This window comes from Ziziphus jujuba, chromosome 5, assembly GCF_031755915.1.
Source record: "Ziziphus jujuba cultivar Dongzao chromosome 5, ASM3175591v1".
NCBI lineage: Eukaryota > Viridiplantae > Streptophyta > Magnoliopsida > Rosales > Rhamnaceae > Ziziphus > Ziziphus jujuba.
Window position 1 is genome coordinate 25419555 of NC_083383.1, and position 23070 is coordinate 25442624.

Here is a 23070-nt window from a genome sequence, read left to right on the forward strand (position 1 = left end):
GAAGTGTTTTTGGAGAAATTCATAATTGATTTTGATTAGAAGCTTTTCTAAATCTCTGAGATACTTTTTAATTGTCCAAATATTTTTAGATATAGCTTTTAAACTTTAAAAATAATATTTCGCTTCTGAAAAGTAATGTCAAATAATGACTTGTATCAATTTGAAAGATACATACAGTGAAAGGATAAGAAAAATTGTTGAAGTATAAATCCTTGGCATAATTTCCATGTGAGCCGCACAACTTAATTAAACACAACTCATAAACTCAAAACAAAGGCGTTTCTTTGCTTAGATAGAACCGATGCATACAACCTTTACCTCGGATGTGTATTTTAATTAGCAAAAGAAGCACGGAATCTTAGCTTTTTGTCTCGAAAGAAAGAATCCACGTGGCAACTGTTGAAACGTCTTCATGCCGCCCTATGTTATTAAATTTATCATGTCAAAGAGAAATCTATTTATGGGTTTCTATTCAACATATGAGATTTGACAAGATTCTACTTGCCTTCAAACTTAAGATGAGGGGAAAAATCTATATAAAAAGGTATATTGAAAAAAAATATAAACATTGTTAATTAGAGCAATGGTTAGGCTCAAATCTGACCCTTTATTTGATGGTTGATTTGTTCTTTTGCTAAACAATGTGTTTGTGTGTTTGTGTGTGCACAGATAAATATGTAAAGCCAAAGTTAAAGCAAAGTGTTCTGTGTGCTTGGCAAAGCTTAAAACTAATATACATAGATTTTGTCTTGAAAACGAAAGGCATGCAGCGTGAATGCCAAGGAATATGGAAAAGTAGAATAAAAAGCTAATAGAAAAAAGTAGTACGAACAATGACAGCTAATTGGCTCCTGAAAGAGTTGGGTATTGGGTTGCACATGAAGAAAAGCTCGCAAATTGGATGCTGACAAGTTTTCCCAATTCAGGCCCCACATAATGACATAATTTAACCTTTTCCTCAACCTAAGAGTGCTATCCTCGGATGGTCTCTCTAAGATACTAAATCTGTGTGATCAATTGGATTCTATAAGTCTAGTTATCTTTTCTCAACGACTAAATACTTTTCCCTCAGCGATCAAATATTCCATTTGGATATGTTTTGATTAACGTTGATATCTTCAATAAACATTCCAGCAATAGATATTATTGTGAATTTAGTATGAATGTTTAAACATCTTAGTAGATCAATTTTTTGCATTATACAAGACCAACTTAATTCTTGAGTACATGCATGTACATTGTACTTTAAATTTTCCTCCAGCTGAAGAATTAATTACAATATGGAACGTAAAAGTGGCAAAGCTATCATTCTCTCAAGCAAAGGCTTATAAAGTAAATTGAAAAACCTACTCCAATATCAAGGTTATCAAATCAATCGACATATCACTATGCCACATTTGGTCGTAGTTTATAATCAATGTGGGACTTTTAACCTTGGATTACCACTTATATCATAGCTCTGCAATCCACCACTACGCTTCATTCATTTGTGTCCAACGAAACTCATACGATACTTTAATGGTCCTCCAATCTATGAGCCTGTCCGTCCTCTTTGATATAACTATTTCACCTAGAATTGACTTTGATATCACCTGTATTGGTCCAATAGACCTCTCATAAAAGTTCTAGCCACATTAGCTTTCAGGATCCTAAGTCCAGTCATATACCAAATTATATGACCAATTTAGAAATTTCAACCTTGAATTAACCTCCAACCAAGGCTCTATAGAAGTAGTTAATTACAATGAAAAACTTTTTGCTTGAGGCATGTGAATCTTTAATTGATTTTGAAATTAGATGGAGAAAAGTTTATAAAGCTCAATTGAAAATTTAAAAATAAAAAAAGATAAAAAAAAAAAACTGATAAAGGGGATTCGGAATAATCAACGGTTAAGCTTTTCAAAAAGATGAATTCCATTTCCAAAGTAGCTTATATAATTGTGTGTTAATTGATTTTTGCAACTTGTAAGCTCTATAATTAGAGTTCATTGTGTATGTAGTATATCACCAATCAAAAAAGCAACAAAAATATATGAAACAGCATATACAAAAAGTAAATAAATAAATTACGTAGTTGTATACACTATATATATCTATGGGTTGATTTTTCAAAGTTTATCATTCTAATTTCAATCTTTTTCTATAGTTATAAAAAGAAAAATGATTGTAGTAGCAAATTTAATGATGACTTCATACAAAAAAAAAATATATATATATATATATATAAATTATAATAATCATTTGGAAAGAATGATAATACATATAATAGTAAAATGGGTTATCCACAAGAATGTACATTTAAAACTTGACTTTTCAGTTATTTTTACGTCATATCAATTATTATTAATTGTTTAAAAGTTATAAATATTTTAGAAGAATTACTGTTTTTTTAAACAATAATTCGAATTTAAATCTTTTACTTTTGATATAAAAAAAAAATTGAAATTGATTGATGTAATGAAATAAAAAATGTGGTATAAAACTAATTAGATTAAATTAGATCCATTAAGCTTTTAGTAATTTCTACAACTAAATACAAACACATAATTTCCAAATAACAGACAAGTTAATGCAATCGACTGATTAACTAACTGAAAATGCATGCTACTTAAAGGAGTGAAAAGGAAAAAAATATTCATCTCGGCAAAAGCAGAATCACTTGACAAAGTTAATTTTTTGAAACGCGAAAGAGCCAAGTGAGAGACATGATATAAAGCTAATTTTTGCTAGGAGAGAGAGGGGGGAAAGATCTAGTAGTCTTAGGGTTGCATAAAAGCAACTTGTTAATTAACTAATGTTATAGTGGCCTGAACATTTATATATTAACCCACACATACATACACACATGCACACACAAATACATATAACATGTACAAATACATATATACGCATATACTTATTTTACATAATGGAAGAGATTCCATAGAGGTATATAAGGCATTACCCCTTCATAGAAGAAGCAACTTTGAGGGAAGTTTGAGAGGGAGACAGAGGGGGATGCAACAACCTCGAAGCTAGTTCAAACTAGTGGGAGGTTGTCTGCAGAAGCAAAGCAAATAAAAAGTATAAGACTCGATCGATTAGTAAATAGTACTGCCAAAAAAAAAAAGATAAAATAAAAGAAAAACAGAAAGGTGATTGAATCAATGGCTCGTGGAAAGATTCAGATGAAGAGGATTGAGAATCCAGTTCACCGGCAGGTCACCTTCTGCAAGCGCCGAGCAGGGCTCCTGAAGAAGGCAAAGGAGCTCTCTGTACTTTGTGATGCCGAAATTGGAGTTTTCATTTTCTCATCCCATGGAAAGCTCTATGAGCTAGCCACCAAAGGGTCTTTCTCTTCACTCCCTAATTTATTTTCTTTCTCTATGGATTAATATTATTGTTCTTTTTAGTGATTGTATTAGTTGTATATTGAATATGGTCCAGCTAGTTTGTTGATTTATCATTTTGTCTATTACATGAATAAATATGGAAGAACCATGCAAGGGCTTATTGAGAAGTACATGAAGTCCAACCGAGGGTCTCAGCTTACTTGCCAATCCATGGAAACACAATCTTTGGTAAGAAATTTTTGTCACCCTTTCCGTTGCTTGGTGATAATTTTAACTAGTTTATCCCTTGATGAATTATAATCTTTAGTTAAAGAAAAAAAAAAAAAAACAATTGCTGACTATAAATAAATAACCACATATTCTTACATAAATAATACATGTATATAGCAGAGAGTTCGATTTTATTCTAAATTATCTATCAAATTATAATAAAAGATACGGTCACTAGGAAGTGATAAAGATTGCAACTAAATGATATATAACACTTTAAAATTGTAAACACAGTAAGGAGCTTCTTTTGTACTTTTTTCAAAAAAGGAAAATAAAATTTCATTGCAAAGGATCGGAACAAATGGTAGGTAGGAGCCAACTTTTGTACTTCATATATATATATATATTTGTATTCACCAAAAAATATATATATATATATATATATATTTCGTAAAATAATTTAATTTGTTGAAAACAAAAGATTAAGAGTTTAATAGCTCATTTACTTTTAAATTACAATTAAAAAAAAAGGCAAGTTTTGCTTTTCAGGAAAAAAAAAACCCACATGATTTTCAGTTTTTGTTTGCTAAAAATAAATAAATAAATAGATACACACACACACACACACATATATATATATATATATATATAAAGATATAAAAACATATTTACCAAGCGATGCATACAAATGTAATAGTCCTACCAAAAATTAAAAATTAAGGAGAAAAAAAAAAAAAAAAACTGAGAAAAGCAAGATACAAAAGAGAGGACATCAAATCCCAATAAAAAAAGGCATCTTATCCCTATCAATAAAAAGCTTAAAAGAAACTGGCAGACCAGAAAATTCAAAAGAACCAATTGACCACTGCACCATAATACATAGAATCTTAATTTTTGATGATGAACCTAATTAAACAGTTAAAAGCAGCAAAGTAAATAGTAACTCTTTTTCAATATCTCTCACCAATACAGATGCGGACATGTCGCTAATTAAGTGTATCAAATACAAAAATAAAAATAAAAATAATATAAAATTACCATTACATAAAAAATAAAAAATAATAATAAAAGAAGAAGAAGAAGAAAAATCCTTTCAGCATCAGATGCTCGTTATATAAGAATAATTTTGATCGAAGAATAACTCAATTCTATATATATGTACATACATATATATTATTGCTCCCAGATCATAACTGTTTTGAAGGCCAAACTAATTGTAGTTCATATTTCTCTATTTTATTGGGAATCAATATATATAAGAGAATATATACTAAACACCATTCAATGTAAAAAGGAAACAGGTGTCAAGAAATCCAACTAATTACTCGTCTAAGATTGTTCAAAGTGGGGTATTAATTTGTATAAATATTTGTGCAAAAGCTTTGCACACCGACTAAGAGTAAACTTAAACTAGTTTTTTTGATTACTGAGACTCATAACAGAGACCATAGTTGAATTTATAGAAGTAGTACCCAAAGTATGAAAGTCCCAAAAAAAAAACTTCATTTTATACAAGTAGTATTGAATTGGTATTAATTCATAAAAAAAAAAAAAAATATTATCAAAATGGACCGCGATTCTCTCTTCATCTAAAATTGATTTAGTTAAACTGTAACAATCTTAACAGTCTTTTTAACATGTAGAGTAACGCACTAATATATTGTACCCTTTAAATTTATTCTTTCATTTTAAATACAAAATTCCAAATTTAATTAATTTATAATATAACGTCCATATTCACATATGAAATGCAAAGGAAAAAAAAAAAAAAAAAGAGTTTGAGCATATAGCGAGGTTATGTTATGTGCCATTTTAATTCCTTTTATTTGTTGGAAAGGTTTACTGTACTTTATTTATTTATGATCCATGTAGAAAAAATGTTTTTATGTAACAATTATTAGGTGATATGCTTTTTATATTTAGGTGTATTCAATATAAAATTTAATAGATTTTAAAGTATTTGATAGATTATTTTGGAATTGCATAAGTTACATATAAAATTTGTATTAATCCAATAAAGTTTTTAAAATTAAATTTAAATTTTACATTGATATTTTTTTTTCAATTTCATTTTTAAAATTTTTTAAATTTATTAAAATCTATCGTTATTTAAAATTTTTTAAAATTAATAATTAAAAATTTTAATTGAAAATATTCAGATTTTAATAAACTTTTATAAAATTTGTTAAAATTTAAATTGAAAATATCTTAATTTGTATGAACTTTTTTAAAATTTAAACAAAATTTTTCTAAACTTTTAAACTCTTTTAAAATTTTTAAACTCCAAATTTAATACACCCAATGACATATTCCATATTTTTAGTATCAAATAAGAGAATTTCCAATAGCAAATTCCATTTTGGCATTGTCATTGATATAAGATTTATAATAATTAAGTGAACGGCAATGTTAAATTTTAACATTACTACTCCAATGGCAAATGCTTAAAATTAACATTGCCAAAAAGTGCACCAAGGCTGAAAAGTATGTGGCCCACATTTAAATATTTTGCAACCCAATTAGAACAAATAAATTTAGTCTGATATATATATATATATATATATATATATGGGTCTACAAACTTTTTGATAGTGGGATCCATTCACAAATTTTACCAATACTATTTTTGGTGTCAAATTATTTCCATTGGAATAACAAAATAGAAAAGTCGTGCTGCTTTTAACAATGACATGCCACTAGAGATGCACTAAACTGCATGTGAAATACCAAATAAAATTTGACATGACCTAAATTATACTTGTTACGTAAGATACTACTTGTCTGATACCTATTTGATATATATTTGTTATAATAAACATAGTATTCATCTGAATAAAATTTTAGAAAGAAGATTAAGGAGTACCAAATTGAGATTACTTTGAAGCTTGTTAACATAATTTCGTAAATTTATCCCTGTTATGAATTGCAAGCTAACCGCGTTCTCTTTTTTGTAGGCTGCACAACAGGAGATAAGCATGCTGAAACAAGAAATAGAAATACTACAAAAAGGCCTCAGGTATTTATATCTTAAGCAACTTCTTTTCATTAAATTAATTAAAAAGACGAAACATACAACTAATGAAAGAAAAGATAGAAAGGTGAAGAATTTCTAAAAATCAAGAACTTTAAGAAAACTGAATTGACAGCAAATAAATAATTAGTTAACTAGCAGTTTATAATTAGTTAGATGCTGAGTGTGTATGCTGACTGTACTGCTGAACTCATATTCCTTCAGTTCCTCTCCCTAAAACATATTTTGATACACACATTTCGATAGAAGGGTGAGTTGTTTAACTCATAAATCCCACCAGTATGTTCCCTCTGTGGTTCTGACGTATCAAGATGATCTTATTTATTTAAAACACAAAAAAAAAAAGGAAAAAAAAAAAAGTCTGCTTTTAAGATAAAATAGTTGAAGAGCAAGGTTTACAAGTTTACAAACATCCATTTTGGTACTCTTTAAAAGATTTGTATTATACTTTGGTTGTGGGCCTCTTTGATATGAATAACCGGTCTGAGTTATTAGATTGGTGTACCATTTTATGTTTGATCCAATTAAACTGGACTATTTTGAAATTAGTAAAATTTGATTAAAGCGTATTTAAACTCGTTTAATCCCATTCAATCAAATCCAATACAGTCTCATATTCGAAAATGTCATTACATCACCAATGTGCTCAGTCCTTGTAAAAATAACAATGAGGCATCAACATAAATGTTGATTAAAATCTCTATTATTTTATTAATTTTCTTAAATTAATCTACATAATAGTTAATTAATATTTATTTAACATTTACTCTTTTTATTTGTGCTTCTTGTTATATTTTTTTTTTCTTATTTAGAGGTTTTTTTAATTAAAACTTACATTATTATTTAATAAGTAGTGCTACAAGCACCAACACGTATTATTATTTTATTAATTGGTATATTCATATAATCTAATATGAATACTAAAATTTTTAAATATATAGGTGAATTAAATAAATAAACTAATTAAATATCATCATATTATTTTTCAAAACATGTGGTAAATATTTTTATCATTATAAGACTATATTTAATGATTCACGTATTACTTTTTTCTTTAAGTACCTATTGTCTAATAAATTATAAAATAAACTTATATATTACAATAAATTTAATTTATTTATTCCACTTTACTTTTTATAATGTATTGAATTTACTTAAATAAATAAATAAATGATCAATTAGGCATATAATGTATTAGCACTTAGCATGTATATAAAATGTGTTAGCACAAGCAAGGCACCAGAAGTAAATGTGGTTCTCGCCATTTAGGTTTTCCCAAAAGTACCCATAGTTTTAAAACCCATCACATTGACCTCTCTAGTGCATGCATATTAAATCATTTATAAACTTAGTTATAGTTTTCGACCTCTAATGCAATTATCAAGTATAAGTTATGATGTTTACAAACTGAGTTGAATATGTTTATACTTTGCCGAGTTATATGGAGCATCTTGGACGTAATTCATTTTCGACTGATAATAATGAAGAATTTGGTGATAATTGGATTAATAAATATCAAATAAAAAGTGTGGTGGGTTTTAAAACCAAGAGCACCTAGAATGCAACATCCAAAAATTAAAAAGTATCTAAGTGCAATTAATCCTTTGTATAATTAGTTGATTTACATAAATGCTTATACAAACATAATATAATTACACTTCATTCCAATATTAAATAGTGTGAAGCGTATATTTTAAAATATGTTAGTAGACGTTAATGGTAATTAATAAACCAAAATTTGCAGAAATTATATAAAAAAAAAAATTATATATATATATATATATATATATATATATATATAATGTGACAATCTTTGCAGGTATACATTTGAAGGGGGAGCTGCAACAATGTCTTTGGATGAACTGCAAGTTCTTGAAAAGAATCTTGAAATTTGGATTTATCATATACGCTCAACAAAGGTTCTTATTATACCAACATTATAATTTTTTCAAAACTAACATTATTAATTTACAATGTGACATTTATATGCTAATGTTTTCCCCCTCCGTTTAACGAAACTAATTAGTTTAGCAAAATACAGATGGACATTATGTTTCAAGAGATCCAGCTATTGAGGAATAAGGTTAGTCTAATCTCCAAAGATTTTTTCTTTTCATGGTTTTATTTTTATTTAGTTATTTATTGACGAAATGTAATGATATATCTTTATGAAAAGTATCAAGGGAATTATTTAGGGTACTCAACTAAACTAATCAAAATATATGTTTGTAAAAGAATTTACTCTTAGAGCGCCTAAACTGGAAGCTACATATGCATAAAAATCAATTTACGGTTGGATAAACAAAACTAATGACAATGAACACCACCTTGACAATATACTAAGAAAATTATTCCAAGTTTTCTCTTCAATTAATATCAATCTAAAAACATACATGATGGTTAATAATAATTGTCTACTTTAGCTATGTTTTCTAGAGGCTAGAAATTGTCTCTTTTCTTTTCTTTTTAAACATTGCTATCAACTTTAACTTACATTCTCAATATCTACCAAATCTTCAATGCCTTTAGTTATATTTTCCAATCTTTCGTGCCTTGAATAAAACGCTAAGGACATAGATTTCACCTAAGAGAGTTTATTGAAGTCGATTTGCATAACATGTGATTATCACGTGTCACTTTTATCCTGTTGTTTTTGAGAAAGGTTTATGAGCAGAAGATTGTCACCAGCTATACATATGATTGTTTAATTCGTAGCTCTATTGATTATGTGTTTGTTTTAAGAGTATTATAGAAATTCAGTTGGTTGTTTTATTAGATTAGTCAAGTTTCAGCCATGTGGAGTTTGCTGATTTGTGGTTTTTTCTTGCAATGAAGTTAGTTGGTTTTCTTTATGACTTTTTGGAGTATAAAAGCCTTTCTCTTTAGCTTGTTTTCTTATAATCAAGCTTTCATTTTACAGAAATAATACAACTAAAAAATATTGTCTTCCCGATTCACTCTCAGCTCTTTATCCTATTCTTCAAGACCTAGGATTTTTGTTTTCTTAACTTCGTATCATAACTATCTCCATGGTGGATCTAAGCCTAGTTCTTACTATTTCTCCTTTTCCTAGCTTTGTTAATAAACTAGATGACTAAAATTTCTTTGCTTGGAAATCGAAAATTTAACCAGTAATCAAAGGCCATAAGTTCACAAAATTCCATAAAGTATCAGTCTTATGATAAATTTCTGAAGGGTTTGACATGTGATTTAGCATTTCAGTTCAAGATCATGATGATTGTGCATTCAAGACTATCTTAGAGGTACTATTATTAAAGAAATCATTGGATCTTGTATTAACAAGATACGACCTATAAGCTTGGGAATGCAATGGCAAATCGTTATGCGATACAATCTCATAGTTGTGTTCCTCATTATCGAAAATTGTTGTAAAATATGAAGAAAAATGCTCTTTTTGTTGATGATTATATCTTGAAGATGAAGAATTTGGCCAACAATTTGACAACTGCTGAGGATAATATTATCGAAACCAATTTGGTTATGTACATTCTTCAAGGATTAGGCTTTGATTTTGAACCAATCTCCACTATTTTTAAGGTACGTCCTTAGCATACTATTTTGTGGAAGTTCAAAACTAACTTTTGTCATATGAATCAAAGTTGGAAGGTTCTCATTAATAGTTCATCATGATGTTCCACATAAAGTTGCAACTTGGCTACCTGTGCTTCCCCTTCCCCTGTTTCTTCATCACAACTGTCTCCTCCTTATGAGACATCCTTTTCATTTTCTATGTCTTATCATGCTTTTGATCATGTTTATTTAGTTTTCCCTTATCTTATTAATCCTCCAGTTGGTCTGACTGAACCAAATAGTCAAGTTTTTTATGCCGTGCAACAAATGTATAGTCGTGGTTTTGGCTCTTTTCATGGTAGCAGAGGCCGTGGCTTTTATGGTTGATGTGGTGTTCATTCTAAATCCAAATTGAGTGGAACTTATGGGCATATACTGTAGCTTTCTGTTATCATCACTTGTTATGGGTAATAATTTTAGCTTTGGATCTTTTACACTCAATTATTTGGTAGGTTCTTTTGCTTATGGATCTTCTTCTCCTAATGCTAGGAATATGCCATTCTTTCATGCTTATTCTTTTGGAACACAACCACTTATGCTTGTTACTCAATTTGGCTCTCAGCTTGTTATCACATAGCCTTATGGTTTACTTCCTTCATCTTCAACCTCTTCAATTTCCACCACATGCGTCTCATTATCCACCATTGGAATGTCTTGCTCATGCTCAATCTTATCCACAATCTTAATTGCACTTTGTTTCCTGACCAATTTCATAGTTTGGCTTCTCTTTAGGTTCCAGCTCTGTCACTCCATTTTATCGAGCTCTAAATATTTTAATTCCATCTTAAGGAAATTTCGTGTGCATTACTAATTCAACTTCTAAACCTGCATCTTCTCTGGTTTTTTTTGTCTCGGAATAGTTTGCTGGCACATGTTAGACTACAACACCAATGACTTTACTTCGTATCTTGATAGTGGGGCTATAGATCACCTCACTGCAAATAGTGATGCTCTCTTGGATCATATTGAATACAAAGGTCAAAAGTTGCTAGTGGTCCACTAATATCACTATGTTGGTAATACTTTCATCCATACTTGCACAACTAACATTTGACTTTTTAATGTCTTAATTGTTCCGTCAATAACCAATAACTTATTTCTCAAAGCTTACTCGAGAGAATGATTTAGCTATTAAGTTTAAATGCTTCCTGTTGTGTTCTTAAAGACCAATAAGGAACTCCACTTCTAAAGTAAGTGCTTGTTAAAGGCTTGCAAAAGTTGCTCCTTCCAACTGTTGGTCATCCCTCGACCTTATTTTCTTCATTTTCATTACCTCCTTCAACTGCTTGTTCCTTTACACACACTAACCTCACATTCTTGTTTAAATTTTTCTAACTGTATTGTTGATTCTTAGACTAGTTTTAAGTCATGTTTTCCGATTCTTTCTTTTTGTAAATCTTTTTGTCCTAAGATTTCTTCTACTTTGCATGTTGTTGGTAACCAATCATTCAATACTTGTAATTCCTTTTCTTCAAGTGACTTTACTAAATCTTCTTTAAATATAGATAAAATTGTTCAGCCTATTTTAATTGCTTTTGCTTCTTCCATTTCAACATAATCCATGATAGCATCTAAAACAAAAACTAATCTAAATATTATGCAACAACAATTTGGACATCCTGCATCAAATGTTTTGTCCTAAATTCTTAGCATTTGTAATATTTATCATTCATCTTCATTTGTTGCTCCATTTTGTGTACATGTCAATTTGGCAAACAGCATTTAACATATTTTCCTTCATCTAATACTTGAGCCTCTAATCTTTTAAAACTCATCCATACTGATCTCTGGGGCCTTGCTCCCATGGCTTAGTTGAACGTTTCTCTATTATATCAAGTTTTTGGATGATCATACATGATTGTGTAGATCTATCCTCTCAAACTCAAATATGAGGCTTTGTCAATGTTTTATTCATTTCCAAACTGCAGGACCAAGAGCTTTTAAAAGAATACAAAAACTGTACAATTCAATTGTTAGGTGATTTTCATTCTATCTTGCCTTATCTTTCTAAGCTAGCCTTATTTACATGCTCAAAATGATTATGTTTAATGCAAACACAGGCACATTATTGAAGTTGCGTTTAGCTTACTTGCACAAGCTAAGATGTTGTTAGTTTATTGGTTTGATGCTTTTTAATGTGCAGTCTATATCATAAATAGGTTGCCAACTCAAGCTTTACAACAACAAATCCTTTTTCATTTGTTACTTCATCAAGTCTCTGATTTTATATTCTTTCATCGCACTTGCTATCCCTTCCTTTGACCTTTTAATACTCGCGAATTCCAATATCATATTGAAGAAGTATGTTTTTCTTGATTATAATTCAGATCATAAGGGGTACAAGTGTCTACATCATTCATGTTGCATTTATATTTCAAAGAGTGTTAACCTACATTTTAAGGGTTGTTTTCATCTTCTTTTAAATCCTCTTATTTACATTCATCTACTTTCTTTATTCTTAATCGTTCTCACTCCAATAATAATTCAATACCATCTTAGTCTAGCTTTTTTTAATGATTCCACTACACCTCTTATCATGTCACAGCCTCATTTAGTTCCCTCTTCTATGCCTTCTTTGCCACCTACGATTCAATTACATATTGCTTTACCTATTTCCTCATCTTCTCCTACAATTTACGTTTTCCTTGCTTAAAATTAGACACACTAATCATCCAATACTAACACATTCCAAAACAGGCTTTTTGAAATCAAAGTCCTTTATAACTATTCAGCGTCCTCTCCTTTATATTGATTTTTCTTCTATACTTGAACCAACATTTCTAATGCTTTGTTTGAACAACAATGGAAGGCTACAATGAACTTGGAATTTAATTTCCTTATGCGCAATAAAATTTTGGATTTGTATCCTTGTATTTCTAAAATTCCTTTCATTGGCAATACATGGATTTTTTAAAAAAAATACAAGGTTGATGGTGCTATTGAGAGGTTGAAAGCTAGATTTCTAGTAAATGGGCTTTATCAAATACCTTGAATTGATTATACTAACACCTTTATTCCAATCATAAGGCATTCTATCTTATTTTAGCTTTATCAAATGATTAGGAGGTTAGACAGTTTGATTTAAATAATGCCTTCCTCATGCACAATAAAACATGGGATTTATATTCATGGAATGTCTCTTAAGCGCAATAAGTGGGTTTATTAAAACAAAATATAAGGCTGAAGGTACTATTGATATATTGAGAGCTAGATTTGTAGCATAAAGGTTTTATCAAAGGCCTGGTATTGAATATATCGAGACCTGTAGTCCAATCATAAAGCCTGCTACAATTCAAATTGTCATTGGCTTTATCAAATAATTGAGAGGTTAGACAATTTAATTTTAATAATGTTTTCCTGAATAGTGATTTGCAAATGTCAATTTATATGATGCAGCCTCAAGGTATTGTTAAGTCAAATTTCCCTCATCATGCTTTCAAGTTGTCTATAAAGATTTGTATGGTTTTAAGCATGAAATTAGTGCTTGGTTTGATAAACTAAAAGACATTCTTTCAAGTTTTGGATTGAATAAGTTACAAGCTAGTACTTCATTGTTTATCCTCAAGTTTAATGTAGCTTATGTGTTACTTCTAGTGTATGTCAATGACATCGTAATCATTGGGAACAATCCTCAATTATTGTTCATCTAATACAATAATTCCTAATAATTTTTTGCTCAAGGATTCAAGTGTTACATAATATTTTCTCAGAATTGATGTTATTAGAACTAGTTCTACCATGTTTTTAAGTTGACCAAAATATATCTCTAATACATTAAAAAGGACAAAATTTGATGGAGCCAAATTGATATTTGAAGTGAACCAAGGATGGTTCTAAAGAGGAAGTAGAAATATGTTTGATGTTGGTAATTGTTTTGTATGAAGCTTTGATCTTGTGTTTGAATAGGAAACAAGCAACCGATAAGTTGCTTATACAAACCGATAGATTTTTTTGGCTTTTTCTCCTTCTATTTTCAAACACAATTGTACCAAAAAGCTTAATCCTTCATTACACAACTTAGCAACATATTAAAATACTAAAAACAATGTGAACACAATGTATCACTTGTAGGCTTCTCATAGCTTTCCCCAAGTTGAAGTGGCCTCTTCTTATTTGACACATGTCATGTGAATACTTGGTTGATTTCACAATCCAATCTAAGTATGCCAAGTCATAAGGTCCTTTAAGTAGGTCAAGTAGGTTAAGTAGGTCCAGCAGCTCACTTTAACTGATTCTAAACCTTGTTTCTAAATACAATTACATGCTCTTTGAGGTTCCTAATCACTAGTTAAAGATTCTGGAAAAAAAGTTTAAAAACTAACTTGTACAACAAAACCAAATGCACGAAAAACAAATTCAAAACATGAAAACAAAATCCCTTAGCATTCTCATTGCCTCGAGTTTACATGACTTTGGTTGCTAACAATTGCCATTATGTTCTAACACTCTTTAGCAATGTTAAGAACAACATTTATTAAAGTTTAGGAAAAACATTTATTAAAGTGCTAAGTTTTTCAAAAATTTCTCTTGGAAGTGGTTTGGTAAGAATATTTGCAAGTTGATCTTGAGTTGGAAAATGTACAAAACAAATTTCTTTGTTCTTCGTGACCTCCCTCATGTAATGGTACTTAATTGGAATATGCTTGGTCCTTCTATGTTGCACTTGATTTTTAGCTTTTGCAATGGCAAATGTCTTGTCACAAAAAATAATAGTTCGATTCTTTTACTTGCATCCCAATTCTTCTTGCAATTTCCTAGCCTAATTGATTTAATTTATACTGTAGAAGCTTAAATGTGTTTTGCCTCAGCTGTGGATCATGTAGTTGTTCCTTATTTGTCTGAGCTCCATGAAAATAAACCTAAATAAAAAATAAATAAGTATTTAGACGTGATATTCATGTCTTCTAAGCTTCCATTCCAAATGTTCTAGCAATTTCCTTAGCTAGATGTGTTGTCACAAAAAATAATAGTCAGATTTGCTTACTTGCATCCCAAGTTTTCTCTTGCTTTATTTGATGCTGCTGAAGTTGCAATGTGTATTGCTTAACTATGGATTGTGTTTTTGTTCCTTGTTTGTGTGAACTCCATGAAAATGGACTTGAATCAAATGTAAATAAGTATCTAGAGGTGCTCTTCATGTATTTTAAGCTTCATGCTTAATCATTATCACAATATCCGATAAACTTGCATCCATGTCCACATTTCAACCAAACACCATGGCTTACTGTGCCTTTGACATACCTTAATACTCTCTTTGCTGCTTGATAATGATTTTAAGATAGAGAACACATGAATCTTGAAAGCATACTTGTTTATGTTTCAAGCTTGAAAGTGCCTCCATTGTCTATAAACCGAGCCATTTACCTTAGGAAATCCATTGTCTAGTTCAAATTTAGTATTTTGAGCCATTGGTGTATGACCATGCTTACTATTCTCTAGCTAAAATTTTTTAAGCAAATCTAAAGCATATTTTTCTTAAGATAGAATAATACTTTTGCTTGTTTGCTTAATCTTCATGTTAAGAAAATAATGCATGAATCCAAAATTTGATATATCATACATATGTTTCATATTTGTTTAGAATCTTTTTATGACTTGAACATTACAAGCTATTATAACTAGATCATCGACATATAAACAGATTACCATCATGTCTTCAATTAAGCTTGCCTTAATGTAGGAGATTTGGTTCATTTTCGTTTTCAACAAAGCCTTCGTTTACCAAGAACTCATCAATTTGACTATACAATGCTCTTGGTACTTGTTAGAAACTGTATAAAGCTTTAAGAAGCTTGTAAAACTTCCCCTCCTCTCATTTTATGCCAAACCCTTCATATTGTTCTACATGGACCTTCGCTTTCAATATACCATTTAGAAATACAAATTTGACATCCAAATGGTAAATTATCCATGAGTTGTTTGCAGCAATGGTTAGTAGAAGTCTAATGGTTTAATGATTTGCTATGTGTACAAATGTTTCACTATAATTTATGTCATATTGTTGTAAATATCATTTAAACAAGTGATGCCTTATGTTTGTTTAAGGTTGCATTTGGATCTAGTTTGGTTCTATAAATCCATTTGATACTAATGAGATGTCCATCTCTCGGTCTTGGTACCAAACTTCAAGTATTGTTCTTTTCAAACCTTTAAATATCCTCTTTCATTGCATCTTGTCATTCATGGACTTGTGAAGCATTACTAAATGCTGTAGGATCATGTGCAGCTATGCCAACCCTTTTAAAAATCTCATCAAATGAACCCCCACCTCCTTTCCAAACATGGTACTCATTATATGGATCATCTTTATCATCAATCTCAAAAGCAATATCATTGTTTTGTTAAAAAGTTAAAATTTTTTATTAAATATAAATACTTTTTTTCACTTCTTTGTCAACCAATTCCAAAAAGCATTCTCATATACCATAATATCATAGAAAACAACAACTTGCTTCTTTTTTGCTTTCTTATCAAGCTTGGTTCTTCTTGCATCAAGTATATGCATATAAAACACAATCCTGAATACTTTCAAATGATCAATAGAAGGTTTGAAACCATATCATAGCATATTTGATTTTTTAGGCTCATTGCCTTGCTTAAAAGTCTATTTTGAAGGTACGCATTCATATTTGCAACCTTGATCCTAAACTGTTTGGTAAGAACTTCTCATGCAGTAAGCATCTTGCCAATACATAATGGTATGATTTTTCCTTTCACTTACACCATTTTGTTGTGGTGTGTATGACATTGTAAGTTTATGCACAATATTATCTTGCTTTTAAATATCTTAGAAAACATTTGAAGTGTCCTCACCTTCATTATCAGTTTTAATAGCTTTGATAGTTATTTGCGCTTAGTTCTTAATAAGTGTTTTAATTTCTTGAAATGTTGCTCCCATTTTTAATTTTTGCTTAAGAAAGTAAATCCAACACTTTCTTGAGTAAACATCTATAAAGATAACAAAGTACTTTCTTCTTTCATGTTTTGCTTCATTCATAGGTACACATCTAAATGCACAAGTTGTAACTTGTTTTTTGATCTGTCGAGCCTTGTCAATGGAAAGAAAATTCTTGTTAACTTGCCAAATTAACATGTTTGGCATGCAAATTTATCTTCTTAGATTATGGTAAATTGTTCCACAACGTTTTGAGCTTGCATTTTCTTTAAAGTTGCATAATTGAAATGGTTGAATCTTTTGTGCCACAATCTTGAAAACTCATCAAGATTGGCTATCAAAATCGATTGATTTTGAATTTCGAAATCAGCCACAAGGTTATTGTCTTTCATATGTATGAAAAGTATCATTTTGTCATCCTAGGAAATTTCACAATATCATTTAAAAACTCTAAAGTGTGTAACCTTTTTTCATAAGTTGTGGTACGCTTAATAAGTTCTTAGATAAGTCTGGAACATACAAAACATTTATGATAAGTGCAATACCTTAAGTTGTTTTGATGACTACATCACCTCTACCTTACTTGCATAATTTCTTCATTTATAGCTTTGATTTTTGTTGCAATTCTGTTGTCTACATTGACAAATAGATATTGGTTGTAGCTCATGTGATTAGTGTAGCCACTATCCAAAATCCAAGCCTCTTTGCTTGTACTTGCCAAGTTGCATGAAGTTGTGAATGTATGCTTGTGATCATGGTGGTTGTTGTTGTTATTGTTGACAAGTTCTTTTACATGTCTAGAATCTTGTCTTCAATTCCTTCTCTTACGTTCTTTTACATATCTAGAATCTTTCTTTCATTCCTTCTCTTATACTCTTTAAACATAATTGAATTGCTTGCATATCTTGCATTGAACATTTAGTCTTCACAACAAACTTTAGCTGTGTGACCTTGTTTCTTGCAATTAAAGCAATATCCAAAACTTTTATTCCCTCTTCCTTTGCTCATGATATTCTTGACTTTGTTTTGCCTTTCAAATGGTTGAGCACCGAAAACAACTTTACCTTTGTTCTTTGCCACAAGTGCTGCCTCAATAAGGTTAATTCACTCTGCTATCTATAGCTCCTTCTTTGTTCTGTGGCTTGTAAGGCATTAAACAATTCATACAATGCAATTCGACAAGATTCTCTTATTTCTTCTAATGATAAAATCTTGGACTCAAACCTTTCAAGAAGATAAGTTAAGATCTTTTCTATAATCATTTGATCTAGTAAAACTTCAACACACAATCTGATTTAGTTAGCAACTTTCATAACTTTGTTGGCAAAATCCTTTAATGGTTCACTTTCATCCATTTTGAAGTTTTCAAATTCATTTTAAACGTTGAGAATTTGTATATGCCACTTCCTTATGATCCCTTGAAACTCTTCTTGACTCTTTTCTTAAGCTTATTTTGGTGTAGAACACAACATGATTCTTGTGAAGATATCATCGAATATAACTACTTTTGTTGTCATGAGAGCTTTGAATGGTCTTGCATTCCTTTCATAATGGAGCTTGATTTGGTTTATGGAAGCTCTTGCCGTTGATGGTTTTGGTTCATAGTCCGTTTCTATTACCTCCATAAGATCAAAAGCTAGTAAATAAGCTTTCATCTTTATTAATTAAACAGGATAGTTCTCTCTGCTAAAAAATGAGAAGATGTCATTGAAACCACTTAGAGTTTGTGGTTTTTAACTCACAAAGGATTGAAATCTAATATCAATTTAAAGTGAGGCAAAGTTGGTTCTCAAGAGGAAATAGAAATATTTCTTTATGTTAGTAATTGTTTTGTATGAAGCTTTGGTCTTAAGTTTGAGTTGGAAATAAGCAACCGAAGAGCTACTTATACAAATCAAGAGTTGTTTTTTCTTTCTTTTATTTGCAAACACAAATTGAACCAAAAAGCTTAATCTTTAATTACATAACTTAGCAATATATTACAACACCAAAAACAGTGTGAACATAAGCCTTTGTAATTAACCATGAGAACAAATGAACAAAGAGAATTTCAAAGTGAAGCAAACCATCAAATATGACTACTATGTCACCATGGAGGTCTAATGGAGTCTTACCACTCACTGGTTTATCATAGCTTTCCTTAAGTTACCTTTCCTTGCTTGACACATGTTATCTGAACAATTGGTTGATTTTATGGTCCAATTAGAGCATGCCAACTCACAAACTCCTCTGAGTAGGTAAAGTTGGTAAAGTAGCTTAAGCGGCTCACTTAAACCAATTCTAAAGCATGTTCTTAAACACAATTACTAGCTCTTCAAGGTTCACAATCAAAAGACTCTAGAAAACAAGTTCAAAGACTAGCTTCTATAGAAAAACTAAATGTAAGAAAAAGAAATTTAAAACATGAAAACACAATTCCTCAGCATTGTCATTGCCTCAAGTTTACATGACTTTGGTTAGTACAATTACCATTACATTCTAGCGATATCTACATCTACGTGTTCAAGTAGAAAGTTATCCTAATTTGATGGGGATTTGTTTGCTAAACCTAGTGTTGATTTAAGCACAGTGGGTGTTTTTAATTATTTGTCCATCATCAAACAAGATATCTCCTATACAGTAAGTACTATTAGCCAATTTCTTCAACTGTGGTTCATTGGCAAGCTTACAAGAAAGTGCTTTGATATTTGAAAGGAACACTTTTATATGGTTTAAAAATTAATACCAAATAAGAAATTAATATTGACTTCAAAATCTGAGAGCTACGTGACGTGAGGTAGAATATGTAGCGCTTTCTCACATCACGTCTAAGATTTGTTGACTTCAAAATCTGTCTCATGAATTTCAACTTAATATTGCTTGCCTAATATTTTGAATTGACAACAAAAGAGATGCAGCATTAGCACCTAGTGATGTGTTACATGCAAAAGTCAAACATACTGAGATAGACTTGCATTTTGTAAGGGATAAAGTGACTAAAAGTTTTTAGAAATACTATATATACCTACAATAGAGCAGCTAACAAAAATTTTTGCTAACATAACTCATTTTCTCTTCCTTAGAAACAAGTTAAATATTGCATATGTCAAAAATGATCAACAATCAAGATAGTTTATGGTTAGAAGAAATTAAAAATGTTGTAGTTCTAAGGGGGCAACTATGGAGAAAAACATTTTTAGTCAGGATGAAAGTCATGACTAAAAGTGAAAATGTTCGTGACTAAAAGCTTTATTTTTTAATCCATAGCTAGGAACAACTTGTTTTAGTCATAGAGAATTTCCGATGAGTTTCGCACAATGAGGAAACTAGGGCACAGAGGAGAAAGACAGAGGCAAATGCTTATTTTTTAAAATAAATTGTATAAAAAAGTTATTAAATAAAATAGAAATAATTATAAATTAATCTAAAAGGGAAAATGCTTTTAAATTTAATCATAGACATTCTCTTTATGACCAAATAAACATTTGGTGATAACATATTTTATATGTTGTGACCGAAGGTATAGTTTTCTGTAGTGGGCATAATGGAGTGAATTCTTGACATGTAATTATATGACAAAAGTCACTTAACCTTTCGTGGCTCTTACAAAGGTTTATAAGCATGAGAATATCATCAACCATGCATATTATCATTTAATCCCTAGCTATATTGATTACGTGTTTGTCCTGATAGTATTACAAAAATTGTGTTAGTTGGTTTATTAGGCTAATCCAGCTATAGCCCTGTGGAGGTTACTGATTTGTGACTTTCTCATAATCAAATTAGTTGGTTTTGTTTAGGACTCTTTCAAATATAAAAGCCTTTGTCTAAGCTTAACTTGTTTTCTATGCTTCATGTTATGAAAATAATACAATTAGAAAAGGTTGTTTTCCTCATTATCTCTCTAGTATTTGTCCTGAATTTTCTGGATTGTACTAGACTATTTCAAACCCAATCCAAACCAGTCTAGTCTTATTTAACAAATGAATATTATAAATAAAATTCAACCTAGAAAATTAAATGGTAGCTTGATCATCGTCTATATTCTGCTTGGTTTGTTGAAAGGGGACGGGTGTTGGCATTTATAGGCATTTGCAACTTTTCAACATATTTTACTACCAACAAACTATCTTTTGTTGGACACTTGGTTGAAAAATAGTTCTCCATTAAGACCTGCCTACCCGAGTAGGTCATAACACTTGATTTATTTAAGCTGAATTCACATCATTGTCGGTCTTAATTGAGTCCAGAAGATGATTGGATTTGGATGAAATAGTATAATTGTAATAATGGTTTATCATAAAATAGTTTAAGCCCTTAATTCAATTTGGTATCAAAGTAAAAAATGTATGTACGTACGAAGTCTTGGGTGCAAAACTAGACCTAATACTATGATGACCATGACGAGGATAACAACAAAACATGGAAGGACTCAGTTGAGTCTAAAAGATGGTCTGACCAATAGCTTAAAAAGTTGCAACATTGTTACATCACTTACCTATCAACTACCATAATTCCTATGGACACCTTTCTAGCTTTAATATCCTAAAACACGTTTTTCCTCAATTTAAATCTATATTTCAAATCTTAAAATTCTTCAAGTATGGAGTATGTCTTTCTGCTCTAATTGTTTTTAAATCTATACATTCATCACCAAATTGACTTGAACTTCATATCTTGAGATCTTTATTCATTTTTTTGTTCTTCTTTGAAGTCTTTAATCAATATCTAAGACATAGAAAATTGTATGAATTTAATCGTGAAACTTGTTTTAAGCCTTTTTACATAAACATACTTTGCCCCTGTCCACCAAAACAAACATAATTTGCCCACTAACATTATAAATGCTTCATTTTAAAGCTTTCTCTTTCATTTCTTAATAGACCGTTCAATATATATCATCATGAATTTGAAAAATCATATTTAAATCATGAAAAACATACTGCAGGGGACAAAATATTTCATCGGTATATCACAGGAATAGGACTTTTGAACAATTTAATATTAATTTAACATGTTGCATAGCAAAGCAAACTGTTGCATTGACAAAATAAAAAGTATATCGAAAAGAAATAGATAAACATATAAGCATTATTAAAAACTAGCTCATGCATTTATGTACATGTACATACATGCAATATAAAAAACTAGACAATTTTAATTAAATTTTTTTTCCTTTTATATTTGTGTTAACTACTGAAGTTATTTTTCTTAATGATCAAATAACTAATTTCTAAAGAATCATCTTTTTATACTAATTCTAAAGAATCTCATTGGTTTTTGTGTTATATAAAGGAGGAAATACTGGAAGCTGCAAATAAGCATTTACAAGATAAGGTAAAAGAAAAAGAAAAATGATTTGAACTCTATACTAATACATTGTAGTTCTTAAAGCATTTTTTTACTTAATTATTAGAAATGGTTAATATTCTAATACTATTTAATGTCTGTGAACTTTGCAGATAGAGAATACTGATGGGACACTTAACTTTGTACCTATGATGACTAACCATCCATATCCGCTAACCTTACAGAATGAGATATTTGAGTTCTAGGTTTTTTCTCTATCACTGGCATACGTATAAATCTTATTATTATTGTTAAATTGTTGTTGGTTAAATTACGTTTGGATGTGTGATTATATTTAGAACCAAAAAAAAAAAAAAAAAAGCAAAACCCAAAAATTAAACAAACAAACTTTTGGATGTGTGGCACACTTAATTTCATACTATTTGTAAGTGGGTTTGTACCAATAAGTATCCAGATACTGTAAGTCACTTTGGAATATTTAATATTTTATTGTTACATATTTATAAATATTTAAGGGTCTTGAATTAATTAATTTCATATTTCACTTTGAATCCAAATTACAGAAATTATAATTTAATTCTTGTAGTAGATAGCTAGATTAGCTTGACAAGATCCTCCTCGGGAACCCTCCCAGGATCTCCCAGGTGGTTTCCCCTAATGAAGTCCTACTAGACAATCCCTAAATGATATTCAATACAACCTCACTTAAAACGTAGACAACC

At 30.0% G+C, this 23070-nt stretch overlaps 1 protein-coding gene across 1 annotated transcript; it reads left to right on the forward strand.

Annotated features, from left to right (window-relative positions):
* Positions 1-2942: 2942 nt before the first annotated feature.
* Positions 2943-22825, forward strand: LOC107421471 (agamous-like MADS-box protein AGL12). Its single transcript, XM_048476300.2, has 7 exons — positions 2943-3328; positions 3476-3560; positions 6497-6558; positions 8393-8492; positions 8615-8656; positions 22334-22375; positions 22501-22825. The coding sequence occupies exons 1-7, from the start codon at positions 3147-3149 to the stop codon at positions 22591-22593; spliced, it is 606 nt and encodes a 201-aa protein (XP_048332257.2). The 5' UTR covers positions 2943-3146; the 3' UTR covers positions 22594-22825.
* The last annotated feature ends 245 nt before the right edge of the window (positions 22826-23070 follow it).

Coding starts and splice junctions, on each gene's coding strand:
- LOC107421471 (XM_048476300.2), top strand. CDS start 3,147: ATGGCTCGTGGAAAGATTCAGATGAAGAGGATTGAGAATCCAGTTCAC. Junction 3,329..3,475: donor TATGAGCTAGCCACCAAAGG/GTCTTTCTCTTC, acceptor TAAATATGGAAG/AACCATGCAAGGGCTTATTG. Junction 22,376..22,500: donor ATAAGCATTTACAAGATAAG/GTAAAAGAAAAA, acceptor TGAACTTTGCAG/ATAGAGAATACTGATGGGAC.